Genomic DNA, 15,140 nt, shown 5'->3' on the forward strand with positions numbered 1-15,140 from the left:
TTTTCTATAGATATATCATATACTATTGTGAATACGCGATTGTTACTCTTTTGCATGCTGACAAGTAAGATTCAAGTATTTAACTATTTATAGTTTTTATCCACAATCAAGTCTATAACATCAGACTCAAAAGTAAGATTATAAACCTGTATTGTTAAATATAAATCGAATATTAATTGAACCGAAAAATTATATGATATATGTATATATGCATGTCTAATTAATTAATTTTAGATTCTATCTAATGTAAAACATTAGAGGATAATAATAGATCTTAAAATTAATATCATATTATATATTATATAAATTAATGTTACATCGTAAAACTAATACGTCGAATTTTTAACAGTCACGCGAACTTTTATTAGACTATCTATTTTTAATAGTAATCGGTAATATTCTTCAATTACTTCTGAAGACCCTATTATACGACGTACTTTATTAGATCTATCACAATCAGCAGTATTATAATTTGTGAATTATATAATCCGCTCGGGAAAGCGAATGAAAACGAATTTATTTGGCAACTAAGCATAAAATATTGTCGAGAAAATCATTGGCGTTTATGCGAGCGCATATTGCATTTCGTACGCATGTGAGCTTTCAGCTTTGAATAGCGTTTAATGAATAGCGTTTAATAATGGGTCTCCGGGATACTTCTCATTGACAAACGCAGCGATAAGGATATCTCGGCTACGATCTCGATAGATATCACGAATAATATCCCTATAACACGTGGAATAATACTCGATTGTCACGTGCATATCTGCACGGGATTGCTAACAAATAAATAATTTCTTTTTTATCGTATATGATAAGATTTAGAGCCATACTTTCACCATTAAATCCATTTCGGATCTATCATTCGCGTCAGAATTTAGGATTCTATTTATAATTCGTTATGTCGGGGGAAAAACATTTGATGAACAAGGTACACGCATGTAAAATGTATAAAATACGAACGTATATAAAATTGGATAGAATTATAAAATTGTAATATACATATAATAATAAAATATTACAAATATTTTATTTTTAAAGTAATAGATAAATATCTTAATTATTTCTTACATATATATTTCCTACATTCTGTTTTAGTTCTTCATTGACAAGGCCGAACTTGTCCTAGTCATCAAGTTGTCGTGTTCCGCAGAGTCCCAGCCACCTGTCTAATAATGCGCCTCCGTATCCGGTACCGCCTAACCGTTTCCGGGGCTGGATGTTACCCCCTGCGGCGTCCTCACACGCGACCCCCGCGCAAAAGGGGGCACGAGACCCCAAAAACCCTCCACGCTCCAATGCACCGCCTTCCCCAGTTTTCCTGGGGAACGGACCCTCCCGCGGCGGGTGCGTGTCTTCGGCATCCGGACGATCGATTTGTTATTACGGCTCGTCATTGTGTCAGTGTGAGGGAACAGTGAGAACTCCAGCACTCGCGATCGTCGCTATTTTCCACGAACCACATTCTAGGTAATCGTTCTAGAGACGTATGCTCTCAGGATATGATAATGCTGAAAACGTAGTGACAATGATGAGACACTGGGTGAAAATAATTCACTTTTATTTCTTTATTTATTTAACTATTTACAACTACTGTATACTACTCCCTCTCATCTATTGTGAGATTTGGGGAACCCAACTTAGAGAAAGTTTCATTACTTTCACTCACGAATTTCAAAATTGCGAATTTTAAATTTATCCCTAAATATAAATGCAGCTCGAAACAAGAATACAATATTCTTTTGTTTCAAATTAGAATTTGTATTATTACCTACAAAATTTGTATATAACATATTTTAATCGTTTATTTGTGAAATTAATATACGCGTATGAGATATAATTCTTTTGGTCGGTATGATTAATGATTGGGCGGAAAAGTATCATTTAGAATGCACATCTCGCTGTGGATCCCGATGCAATTCGTGAACACAAATCGATTTCACACTCCCGCTGAGTATAAATTAATAGACACTTACGGGTGCGTTTCGATGGGTTGTGTGTTCCGTGTACCAGGTGTTAGCCGTGGCCTCCTCCTGCTAGGATGCACCGTGAAAAATCGCTTTATCCATGGAGCGGTTAATCCAGAGCCCCTTATGATTGCTCTGAAAATCTGTGTTTTACATGCCTCTCGGAGAGCAATTGAAAATGTCATCACAAAAATATATAATAGTGCACTAAATTATAATATATTAATTTTAAATACCACAATAAAAGTTAGATGTAAAAAATTTCTCATTTTTTTCGGTAATTTTGCCTTTCATCTCGCTTGCATTAATTTTCACAAAATTCTTGATTCAAGGCGCCACTATAATACAATTTGAATCACGTAAAAGACTTTGAAATGTATATTTAGAAAGTATGTTTTATTTCCCTCTTATAAGTTTGTCTGACATGGATTTTAAGTAATTTTGAGAAAAATCTAAAGCACAGAAGCACACTATTAATTTTGATTATAATTTGGTCTGTATATATTCGAAATATGAAGGGGATGCTTTAAATTTTAGCGCATTTTATCGCGTTGTACGTTTTTTATTTTGCAAATATCGACGGCAAATCTTTTCGGCGGCGCGCGCGCGTAGGGATAATATTTATTCGATTGCCGATGCGAAGTGAGATTGCACGGATCGTCTCGTCATCGCCGGAATCGCATTTAAGCGCGTACACGTGGCCACGCGGGCTTTGCCATTTAAATCCGATCCCCTTTAGTTATCTCTCGATCTCGAGGATCAAAAATTCTGCCGGACAATGGATCCGTCCCGACGCAGTATTTTCATTTCGGATTATACCGAAACAAGCTGCGGCCGCTACATTCGATTGAAGTATACGCGATTACCAAAGCAAAAAGAGAGAAGCGATTCTTGGTTTTTCTAAAAGCCACTTTAGGTAGAATCTGTAATTCGCATCAGAATTCAAAATTGTATTTTATATAATTTTATGGGCTGTGCATATATATATCATTGTTGTAAAACCGAATTTCGCAGCTCCCAAGTTCTCCTTGTTAGATAATATTTAGATTAAATCTTTCTTTGAAAAAGTTGCTTATTACGTATACATTACGAATATAATTATAAAACACCGATTAAATATTTTAATTACTTTAACACGTGTGATACTACACGCGAAAAGTGTCAGTGTGCAAGATGCAATTATTAATGAATGGGGATATTAATTACAGCCGTGGGAACTGGAAACGCCGTTTTCCCGATTCTTTCCGGAGAAGCGTCACAGATGGAACTCATGGAACTATAACTCACCCAGGTTCGACGTACCCTCACCTCATAATTTCGGAGCTGCTAATTATCGATGTGTAATAGATGAGGCCCGAAATCATCCGGAAATGTAAGGATATTTGTAACAGGCCCTAGTTTATTAGCTGAGCGGCATTATCAAAAAGAGAATATCTCCTCTGAATTTATCTATTGCTAAATACTATTGTAAATACTAAATACATAAGATAGAACAGTTTTAATACAATTATTCTCTCATTACAATATAAAAAGTGATTATTAGATATATAAATACAGTAAATATTATAATAAATAATTCTAATAATAACTATAAATATAACTTAGATAAGTAATTATTATTGCAGGTTATAAGAAAATAGTTTTCAAATTAAATTACAATTACTGCAGAAAATAATACAAATCGATATTTTTGTCGTGTCAAAAGAATTAAACATTTTCTTTAAAATATTATATTAATTCTAAGAAATCTTATTGCACAGTAAAATGAATAACATATTTCACTTATAATAATTTTTGCGAAGTGCAAAATCTCGTAAAAAATAATCGGTGGAACTTTATTTTATTTGTGAAATATTTTTCCTCTTCGGTAGATTTTCTGCTACAAGTAATATGAATTGCACGACCATCGAGATAATTTTTATGTCGCGATAAGAATGCATTCGACTCAAAACAGGTGACACTCACTTTTTATTCCCGACACGTGATACCTTTTATACAAAATTATAGTAAATATTGTCTGGTTAGAGAATGATGCGCGCATCTGGCAAACATATTGTCGGCGTAGCAGTAGTGTATTATTAAACGTTATTATCTAGCGCTTAATAACGTGTTGGTGAAATCAGATCCTACCTGTTACGGTACGCATAATTACAGGTTCGCTCGACAGGGCCAAATGTCGCCGAAGTGGTTAACCCGGGACGCAACCCTTTGCAACGACGTTGCGGCTGCACGTGACTCGCACGTGCGACCAATTTCTTTTCTATTACGACAAGCTTATCCGTGATTCGACGATGTGCTTTTCGCCGTTGTAACAGATTCTCGAGAGAGATATAACAACTCGAGCGCAAAAGCGAATTAGCAATTGATAAGAGAGGAGGGGAAGATTGTCAAGAATTGCGTGAATAGCAAAAAAATATTTTGCATGTATCGCAGTTGCCTTATATGTAATTATACAGTAATTATATTACATATTATAAATATTATAGTTTGATTGCAAAGCCTATCACTTTAGACTATTTATAATTTGTGTCAGATATCAAGACAAAATTTTATTTTTATTTTGCGTGCCATGTACCTTAATATATATTTTACGTATGCTTGTGTGGTATTCTAATTCTTGTAATGCATATTACGCGGTTCATAAGGCTATAAATAAAATTTTAACTTAAATAATGACGCGAAATTATAGATTGTCTAAAGTTTTATATTGTTGTATATATTTCTATGTATTATTTATTTTGACATGTTTCTTCTATGCACATATCTTTATAAAATATATATAATAAATTTTATGCTTTAATACAGCCCATCAAAATTGATGTATGTTTAAATAAAAGGTTGCGTACAAGTGCGAAAAAAAAAACATTAATGTGCTTCACTTTATTACTTGGCGTCGCAAGTTTTCTCTCGCTCGACGGTTTATAACCGGCTTTCTTCACTGCGATGGACTTTCGTTCGTGTCCGTCGGACAATTACGAATTCATGAAGCCGCCGTAGACTGCACTTGAAAATTCTGTAAGTTCGATATGGACAAAACCTATAGTTAGGCAAGTTCGCAAATAACGAATAACATTCAACAACGATGAAAACTTTTCGCGAAAATGCCAAGCGTAAGGGGCAACGCTTTATTCAGTAGTTGACGACAGACAGTTGACGGCTATGGAATGAAACATTATTATTTTAATGATTAGCGTTTTTAATGAGCTTGAATAGAATATTTAAAAGAATATTCAAGTATTTGACAAGATTATAAAATTTACCTATAAAATATTTACATTTATATTCCAATAGTTCGTATCTTACATATTTTATATAGGTAGTTACAATTGTCGCTGTCTGAGAGAAATCGAAAGAAAGTCTTTTTCTATGCTATTTATATCTGATTTTACTGTCAAAATAAATAGCTATTAATATATCATGCAGAGAGAAATAATAGTTGCCATGTTTTCAAAGATCCTTCAATTAATTTAGATTTCATCTTTCTTGTTACATGCCTACATGCCTATATTCCAACTTGAATTACTTTGATATAAGCAGGATTTAATTATATTTTAGCAGCTTGATGAAATAATTAATTTCGCACAATTTTAGATTTTCAAGCATTTGCTCGGTAAATAAACTCTCACTAATTTTTCTGCTTGATTGTATCCGATGGCGAAGTTTAAACCCGTTTCTTCAATTTGTTTTTCTATATTTTTTAGACGTGATTGCGCGGATTTTCTTTATGTAAGAGTTATCTTGTCATTTTTGAGAAAGTATACGTTCCGATAAGCCGCGGTTCTCCCGACGGCGTTCCGGGACGCCGTTCCTAGGAACGGGAACGACGACGGTTCCTTATCAGATCGATGAAGAGGCGGCACCGCTACCCCAGCAACCAAGGGGTAGGCAGGCTCTGCTGGTCGCGCGCTCGACGAATGGGGTCGTAGCTGGGCTTTCAACCCCGGCATGGCTTCCGCCTTGCTGTTCGCCGCTTTTCGATTTTAGTCCAGCGAGAGACCACCTAAACGATCGTAGCACGGTAGGTGGTCTGCAGGTCGGCAGGAAGCTGCGGAAGCTTACGACTTTCGGGCGCGAAATCGGCAAACCCTTGGAAGAACATTCAGGGACGATCCTGAAGACGGGCGGTGGTGTTCCCTATGAAAAATCGCACGTGCGACAATTTGGTGACGTTTCTTGTGACGAGCAGATCTGCGGGGAATGTCTAAATTGTCAGTGCGAGTGCGTGGGAAGAATAATAAGGAAACTTGAAGAAAGACTTGAGAAGAACCTTAAATTAGTAACAGCGCTGTTTTTTTTACATACTCAGAGACGATAGTCGTGACAGCCTGGACACTCGTAAAAACCGTGAATATTTCAGATGTTAATGTAATTGCAAAGTGCAATTAGGGAACTTTTTCTAGAATATATTTAAGACACGTGAATTTCCTTATAGTGATTACTATAAGAATTGCAGACGATAATCGTGATAACCTGGACAATCGCTGTAATGAACAAATCTGAGGGAGGACGATTAAAGTGTCAGTTGCAAAATGCAATCTGGCAACTGAAAGATGGCATCCTCAAAATGTTTTAGAAATAAGTAAATTCTAATGGAAAGAATGGCCAAATGCAATCGTAATATTTAAAATCAGATGTCTTCGTTGAAAAAACCGTTTATGTTCGCGAAAATAGAATATAATTTAGAGTGCCATCATTTTCATCTAATAAACGAAAAAGTATATATAATTATAACAGCGTTCACGTAATTACAAATTATTTCTCAATAGAAGTTTCTGGAAAATCTTATGCAAACATTTCTTGCAATGAAAAAGTAAACGAAATTACGCGTTAAACCTAATGATGCGTGAAACAAACAGCAATGTAAAATCAGCAATGGGATAATGACAAAGAAGATTTCAAGTCAATGTAACTAATTGATGCCCAGTATAAACTAATGCGTTGCAATTTCTATCACTGTTCTTCCGCAATTACAAGAAAGTGAATTAAAGATTTGTTAAATGTAGAGGGATTTTATAATCAAGAAAGGATAAAAATATGAAGACGCATAATAAGAAGATATTATTCTCTTCGTCGTAATATCATAAGTAGCATCGTTGGACACGAATCGAAGCATTTCGAGGCGTAAGCGCCAAGTGTTAACAAGTGTTTGGACAAATCTCGACACGTGCCTGGAGTGGTTCGCCAAGACACGTGTCGCTGTTTAGAAATATTATCCTGCACGCGCCTAGGTGGCACGTGTCGATCGTATCTCTCCCGATCCTCGAGACGTGCTCGAGGACGCCGTAGGCGCGATCGAAAATTCCGGCAAACGATGCGATCGTTCGACGCATCGTCCACGAGGATTTGGAATTCAGTTGCCAGCATCGTCCGATAATTAAATGATTATCGCTCAAGGCGTTTAAAACGAAGAATTAAATGGCGTGAGATACAGGACAGTCTCGTCGTTCTACTTCTAGTCACATGATCTAGTCATATTTTTCGTTAATTAGTGATCGATCTTCAGATCTAATAAGCGACATTAAGGAAACTAGATTGTAATTAACAACCGGGAGACCCCTAATCATCAAATCTGGGTGATTATTGCGCGAACTGGACACCGGACACCGCCATCATGTATTCGATGGACAATCTCGAGCGGGATATGATGAATCGGCATTACATATACGAGGCGCACAGCTTCCTCGGCAACCCGGCGATTCCGGGTTTGCCGCCGCACTGCGGGGTACCGACCACGGCGACGCTTCCGGCGGTGATCCCGTCGCAGATCCCGTCGTCCCATCATCCGTCCGGTAGCACCGGTAGCACCAGCGGCAGCGAGCATTATCTCTACGACGAAAACAGCAGTGACAATGAGAGCGTCTACAGCAGCGATCAGGAGAATCACGCGAGAGAGTGAGTGCGCCCCGCGTGAACGCGGAAGTGCTTCCGCCACTTTGTACTCTCGGACTTCTTTGTTTTCTCTTTCCTTTCTTTTCTCAGCCTGGAGAACCCAGAGATGATCTTTCTCCTCGAAAAATTGCTGATTCTTTAAATTGGGCTTAAAATTTACTTTGAAATGTTAATTTTCTGAAGTAAGGATTTCAAGTCATGTCACACAATCTTTAAAATGACACTTCTTGGGTGCTGGGTGATACTAGAGCATATATTTTAATATTAAACTATGAATAAAATCGAATTTCTTTGATTGCGCTTTATAAATTTGTGTAAGTAACGTTCGCTACTTTTGTGCGTAGACGAAGTCGGAGTAATCGGCGCGGCGGGGCACCGGGAAAATGTCCGAGACAAGTGCAGGTACAGCAACGGCAGGCGGCGAACATGAGAGAGCGAAGACGTATGCAGAATATAAACGACGCCTTCGAGGGCTTGAGGGCCCACATACCGACCTTGCCGTACGAGAAGAGACTGTCGAAAGTCGACACGCTAAAGCTGGCGATCGGTTACATAAACTTCCTCAACGAGCTCGTCAGGGCGGACAAGGGTAACGACTCTTTGACGGGCAATAGCGGTCTCTCGAGGTGCTCCAGCCGGGACGAATCTAAGAAGGTCATAGTCCGTGGTGAGGCCAATTTTAATTACATCTCTAAGGGCAGTTCTCGATTAATGTGTCGCGACAGTCGATTTAATTTCTACATCCATACTGAGTGCTAAAAAAAATAAAATTCTTAAGATTACTTAGTATGTGTTTATGTCGAAAGATATTATTTATTAAGTCTTTGATAAGGTTGACATCAAGCTTTTTATAACGCGAAAAATTTGATGGGTTCATCTCTTTATATTTGCAGCATTAAACTGACGCGCGACGTCGTTAAACCAGAATTAAAATTGCTCTAAATTAAAATCTACTTAAAATTATAAAATGGAATTTTATGTTTGCTAGCTTTTCCGAATTATGATATTTTCGACGAGTTGACAAAAGGAAAATCGAGTTGCAACTAATTGAAACGTGTTAACGTCGAGAGCTGCCAATATTTTGTACGATTCTACACGCGCGTGGCTTAAATTTTGCAACGTGACGTACGACACATGTACAAAATTGGAAACTCGTTGAAATTTCGTCCGTGATTCGATTTTCACTGCGCTGGCCGCGATATTTGGTCCGATAATGCCGAACGGTATTGCCGCACTCCACGCTATTTCGATATTATGTGCACAACGTATTAGCGTCGGACCGGCGTGGCGCGGGCGCGAGCCGCTTCCACCCCACGCGGAATCGTAGGTCGATTTATCATAATTACCCATCTACCCTTTATTCCAGGACAGGTGTCCCCGTTAGATACGGGGTGCTTCGAGGTGAATTCGCCTGTCCAGGGATAATTGAGAGATTATCAAAAGTTTCGGGAATCGCGCGTAACTGCCCGTTACGTACACGCTTCGCTCTCGCACGAGTTTTATTAACTTTCGATTTTTTTAATTGCGAGTGTTTATCTATGTGGAGGCATTGATATTTTGGCAATTTCAATCGTTAATTTCACACTTTTTTCATGGATTAAGGTGTCCCTGGTGCCGATCCATTTTCCTCACGGTCACCAAGTTTATAGCTAATCTTCATCGAATTGCGACTTTCAGGCAGCGGTGGGAATCCATTCATCTCACACTCGCTCTCGTGGTCGAGAAAATCGGATATCTCGCCGAATGGCACGATGTATGCGAAAGTCTGGACGCCGGAAGATCCGCGAACATCGAAAAACGGGACGACGTTCGAGTAGACGGCGAATTTGACTTCATTCTTATAAGGAAAGGAAGGATCGGATGCGTCGCACGGTCCGCGAGGATGTTTCTCATCAGGGTGTTATTTAGTGTTTAAGGGAAAGCGTGTCTAGTCACACTGGTCCTCGTATAATGCGATTTGTACCTTACGATCATCGAAAGTCTCCGATTTTTCGGGCGACGGGGATGGTCACCGATATTTATACATCTCTTGCGACTTCGTCGAGAAGGCGTTACAGCTTGAATTGAATTAGCCATTGTAAGATATACGCGCGTAAAAATTTGAGTTACGGGAATTTTTTATTTAAAAGTGGAAACATCATTCTAGTTTATTACTTTTTTTTAAATAGATTACAAATGCAGTCTGAGTGTCTTCGACAGAATTTTGAGAGACTACCAAACATGTTTTAGAAAAAGAATAATGTTTTCTTGATTTATTTCTGGAGCGATTGCTCGCGTTTATTTTGCGATGGTCGATTCAGCTTAATTCTTGCCGTTTTGCGTTATGCAGATCTATGCGTTTGTATCTACGAGATGTTTTTACAAACGTTCTGTGGAACGTGCTTTGTAAATAGGAATTATCAAAATAGGCGAATTACAATGAGATAAGCACCGTTTATACATAATTAGTGCGACGTAAGAGAGATGATGCATAGCGAGCATCATTACTGCTACTGTGAATAACAAAGCCAAATAAATGTAGTTCCGAGAACCTCATTGCATTTTATTATTCACCTCGCAGGTCTTTCAAAAGTATGGACAGACAAAACTCACGTCCCTTTCTTCGAAAGAAAATCAAAGGATGCAGATAAGTAAAATTCCTGATAGTAAACGCCATGCACAAACTAAATTCCATTTCATCTATAAACGCTTTCATCAGTTAAATAACATAATTGAGTCGCGTCGAAGTCAAGATAACTATAATTATTTAAAAAAAGCTTTGTTAAACTGAGACAAAAGATAAAAGTTTTATTGTCTTTGCAATATTAAGAAACTTATTGATGCCATGCCGTTATTTGATAAAGTTATCACCGTGGAGCTTTTAAGTCATTAAATCTCGTCCGCGTTTCTGTAGTTTCGTGATTTCGAAGATGCTTTTAAGCAGCATTGTGCCGAAATAGCGCAGCGGCAAGATGGCCGAAAGCGCCGAAGGGTTGATAGCGCTCTAAAAGGTGCTCCTTGTGTTTTAGTAGGGGTGGATTCGGGAGAGAGAGAGAGAGAGAGAGAGAGAGAAAGAGATGGCAAGGAGAGGAAGAGAGCAGGAAACGCGGGGAGACGCGGTGGGCGGTACGTCGATATTGCGGCGTCGCGGCGCCCTGCGACTCAGCGGGGATAATGGCGTCGACGGCTGCGAGTCTTCTCACGATCCTTCGCTTCTTCCTCCTCGTCGTTCGCGACGCCGTGGCCAGTTCCCGTTTCCCGCGCTCTACCTCTTCCTCTCCCTCTTTCTCTCTATCTTTCCAGTTGCCGTTGCGGGGATCTATTATCGCACATCATTATCGTCATTAGCAACTCCGCGAGGCCGCGAGCAACGCGGAAGATAAGGAACTTCAATCCTTGCCGTTGCGTTATTACGCGTTCATATAGGGTGAAACATTGTCCAGTCTATTACAATCGCGATGGTCTTTTTTATTACCATGAGTTTCATTATGCGTGATTGCATTCTGGAAAAATGACGGTGACCTTGAGAACTCTTAGACACCTCCGTCTAATGAGTCTATTTTACGCGTTATTCTGACATCTCTCTCAAAGCTTCGCGTGCCGCTTGATTTTTTAATGCATCATACTGTAATTAATTACAAAATAAATCATCTCGTATGCATTTAAATGTCTGCTGTGTAAATATCTTTTAACAAATTACGTACATATCATCTTTTTTATCTCTTGTAATTTTTTAGACGTTGAGGGAATTAGATGCAAGATCGTCTTAAAGATTCTTTATTTCACGGAGTAACGCGAGGAATGCAGATTTTTTCCTCAAGCAAAAAAATTGAGAAAATAAAATGAGGGTTAAAGCCTGGGCAGAGTTAAAATTTTCCCCGAAATTCGGAGCTGTCTCAGTCAGACAGATTTAAATAAAATACATTGCGCGAGCCGCGCTCACTCGGCGACCCGCAGAGCGCGGTGGGCCACTATCAGCTGTGAAAACAGCGTTGTTTATAGACACCGCGGCACAATGAGGTGTAATTGAATCCATATTCTACCGGGGGTGTGTGCCCGGTGAACCCGAACCCTCTCGACGTCGAGGGGGGCCAGCGGAACGGCGGCCCCCCTCGCCCTCGAGTACTGCCTCCGGGGTGGTTGTACTTAACGGTTCGGGAAATCGAGGGTGGCCGTCGATTTGTGGACAATTAGGGACGATTTCGTGGCCTCCACCGGGAGGAGGGGAGGAGGCGAGTCGCGTATAACTACGATCGATTCCAAACTTTCATCGTCCGATAAGACGCGTCTAGTGTCATTCGATAAACGTGTCCAATGAACATTCGATAATCTTCGACTCGACTCGCCGAATTTGAAAATATTTCGCGAGAAATAAAATTTTGAATTTTTCATAAAATCCTTTCTGCGTGCTTGTAAAGAATCCGGAGAGACTGCTCGGATGACTTCCGCGCAAACATCCCTTTTCTATTTGTCATCACTTGAGTCGCATAATTTTAATACATTTAGCTTATTTTCTCAACTTTATCCGAACAGAATCCCATATAAATTCTTATTTAAAAAAATGCAATATTAAAAGATACTTGATATATATATTTTAAATAACAGGTTCCTTCAAAGAGGAAGTCGACATGAGATTTGTCGTTATTTGTCCGAATCTCGAAAGGAAAAACTTCCAGTGAAGGAAACTTCAAAGGAAACAGAAAAGGAAACTTTCAGTGATTATGGGACTCTCATCCGTTTTATACAGGAAACGAGCTTGTTTTATAAAGATAATATTTGTGAATGGCGATAAGAAATAACGTTAATATTAAAGAGGGACTGATAATGTATATCGAAACGAGCGTCTTATCAAATATGTGCTCTCTCGAGAGAATATGAATCGGTTTAGAGCGTTCGAGTGACCGAGAGCTTATCTGGGTTGACGCAGGTGTGGCGATACACCTGCCTTTATCGCTTGCACGCTCGATCGGGGTGAACAATTTTTTTAACCCCGAACTAATACACGCGAGTCAAGTAATAATCGAATAATAAAAAAACACGTAGCTTTGTAGTTAAAAAAAAAGATATAAATGAATCTAGACGACACAATTTGCAATCGCTCTTTAAATCGTATATACACAAAGAAGATAACATTTCCCATCAAAAATAAAATTTTAAACCCCACTTCGTGCGCCAGGAATTGCAGCACGTGACAGTACTCGCAATTTTTCCATCGCCTTTTAACAATTATTATTCATTAGAATGTAAAGGTGTCTGTAAAGGGTTACGATGAACTGATGGCAACCGAATATCGGGCACAACCGTCCGGAAAGAAGCGGTCATTGAGAGGCGCGAAAGTTCAGTGCTCCGCATTGAGCCTAATCTGCTCTAACGTCACGGTACGATGATCCCGTGAAAATTAGCAAACCATAGAATCCGGGGCTCCCCGCCCTTCAGCGGAGCCGCGTATTAAGGGTACCCCTCTTGTCGCGAGGGGTACACTTGTGTTGATCCTCGCAGCTGGAGTGACACACAAATACAGTATTAATTCACGATTCTCGTGTCACAATAATGGTACCCGACGTCCGCGTGTTACAACGTAACGTGGAGATGTAATAGCGCCCGAATGGAGATATAATACTTCGCTTCCCCCCTTGCCTGTCGTATACGGTATCCTTGTCCGAAAGAATTTTTAAAGATCATATACAATTAAAATAATTTCGCACTTTTAGATACAATATAAGTTTAGAAAAATTAATTCATGCGCTAAAAAGTAATTTTATATGCAGCTATTTAAATCTTTTTTTGTTGCGAGAAATTAGATACATATTGTTAAAAATATCAGTCATGATACATTCTCTTTTCTTTTTATAATCGTAAGGACAGATCGCAATTAAAAAACATGCTTCTACGTGATGAATGACAGACAAATTATTTTACTTATATCGCAATAAATAAAAATAATTTGATATTAAGTCACTGTAAAATAAAAAATTATTACTAAAAATACAGTGTACTAAATTTAAGAATATTATATAATATCAAGATACGATAAGAAAATGGTAAGAAAATTCAATGTGCCACAGGAGAACACGATCTTCAACGGAACCAAAAAGCATTGAATAATTTAAATATTAAACGCAAATTCCATAGAAGCTTAATTTGCATTATTTGCGAATTTATTCATGCGTTCTGTTGCATTTACGTTTGAAAATACAAAGTACAGAACTTGTTAAACGCACCCTTTCCTCCGTACGTCGGGACAGAGACACGAGAGAAAGAGAAAGGGAGACTCAAGTGATGCAGAGTTGAAATCAAAGAGAGCATCCATCCACCCTGCGGCTCGCCTCGCTCTCCCGGGGGATGAAACTGGCACACGCAAATACCTAGGCAGCTGCACCCTCAGAGTGGTTGTCCGTCACCCCCCCTCCCCCCGAAATCTCTAGAGCTCGCTAGCACCACTTTCCTCCGGAGTCCGTTCTCTCCTCTGCTTTATTATATTCCAATTATCTCTCTTCGGGGATTTAAGCCCGATCATAAATATCATCCCCGTGCGGTGCCACGATTGTGACGAGTGACACGATTTTGAAAGGGGAGAAGCGACAAGACTGCGATATTAAAAAAAATGATACGGATGATTGCTCTTTAGGGAAGCAGAAATTATTTTTTGAAAAATCTTTATGTTATATAGAGCAAATGTAAAAATACTAAAGTGCAAAAAAAATAGAACAATATAAAAATCACTTGCTAAAATAGTGACATAAAATTATGACGCGTTGAGAAATAATTACACAAGATTGTAAAACAAAACTTACAATAATTATAAACATTGAGAGTGTTTTTCAGAAACTTGAAACGAAAATCTTTCTACGTGATATGCTACGTAAAAATAAAGCTAATTTCAAAATACGTAAATTAAGTAAAAAATAAGAAGTTTATACATTACATACTTCTTTTTTTCGTTAATTTATTTCTGTCGTAAAAATGCGATAACTGTCAATTAATTACAATTTACGAATCAGTATCTTGAATAAAAATTTTCGTGATTATTTAGTACTCGTAATAATTAGAGACTTACTTAATCTCTGACTCTCGATATCTCCAGGATGAGAGGACGAAAAATTCGCGGTTCCCCTCGCGATTGATAAAATCGCGCTGGGCGCCAATCCAGCTGCGATAAAAATCTAAAATCTGCCGTTAAATCCGGCGTGAAAACTCGTAGTGTATAACCTTCTCAATAAAATCCTATTCGAATTTTATACAGGACAGTACCGCGACGCGCTTAATGCCGTAACAATGGACCCTCTACCGATCTACAAGGGGAGA

At 38.6% G+C, this 15,140-nt stretch overlaps 1 protein-coding gene and 1 long non-coding RNA gene across 3 annotated transcripts; both read left to right on the plus strand.

Moving 5' to 3' along the window:
* Positions 1-1,078: 1,078 nt before the first annotated feature.
* Positions 1,079-4,350, plus strand: LOC112460588. The gene is made up of 3 exons (XR_003041454.1): positions 1,079-1,470; positions 3,176-3,339; positions 4,122-4,350. It is a non-coding gene; the product is annotated as an uncharacterized LOC112460588 (long non-coding RNA).
* A 1,609-nt stretch (positions 4,351-5,959) lies between these two features.
* Positions 5,960-10,386, plus strand: LOC112460580 (pancreas transcription factor 1 subunit alpha). 2 transcript variants are annotated; one of them, XM_025025335.1, is made up of 3 exons: positions 5,960-7,859; positions 8,201-8,523; positions 9,534-10,386. In XM_025025335.1, exons 1-3 carry the CDS (start codon positions 7,579-7,581, stop codon positions 9,671-9,673), a joined length of 744 nt encoding a protein of 247 aa, XP_024881103.1. In that variant the 5' UTR covers positions 5,960-7,578; the 3' UTR covers positions 9,674-10,386. The 2 variants fall into 2 exon arrangements, with proteins under 2 accessions (XP_024881103.1, XP_024881104.1); XM_025025336.1 differs by having other exon boundaries at positions 8,201-8,520.
* Positions 10,387-15,140: the final 4,754 nt, after the last annotated feature.

The sequence above is a fragment of the Temnothorax curvispinosus genome, unplaced genomic scaffold (genome assembly GCF_003070985.1).
Source record: "Temnothorax curvispinosus isolate PA1 unplaced genomic scaffold, ASM307098v1 QBEX01010645.1, whole genome shotgun sequence".
In the NCBI taxonomy this organism is placed as follows: Eukaryota; Metazoa; Arthropoda; class Insecta; order Hymenoptera; family Formicidae; genus Temnothorax; species Temnothorax curvispinosus.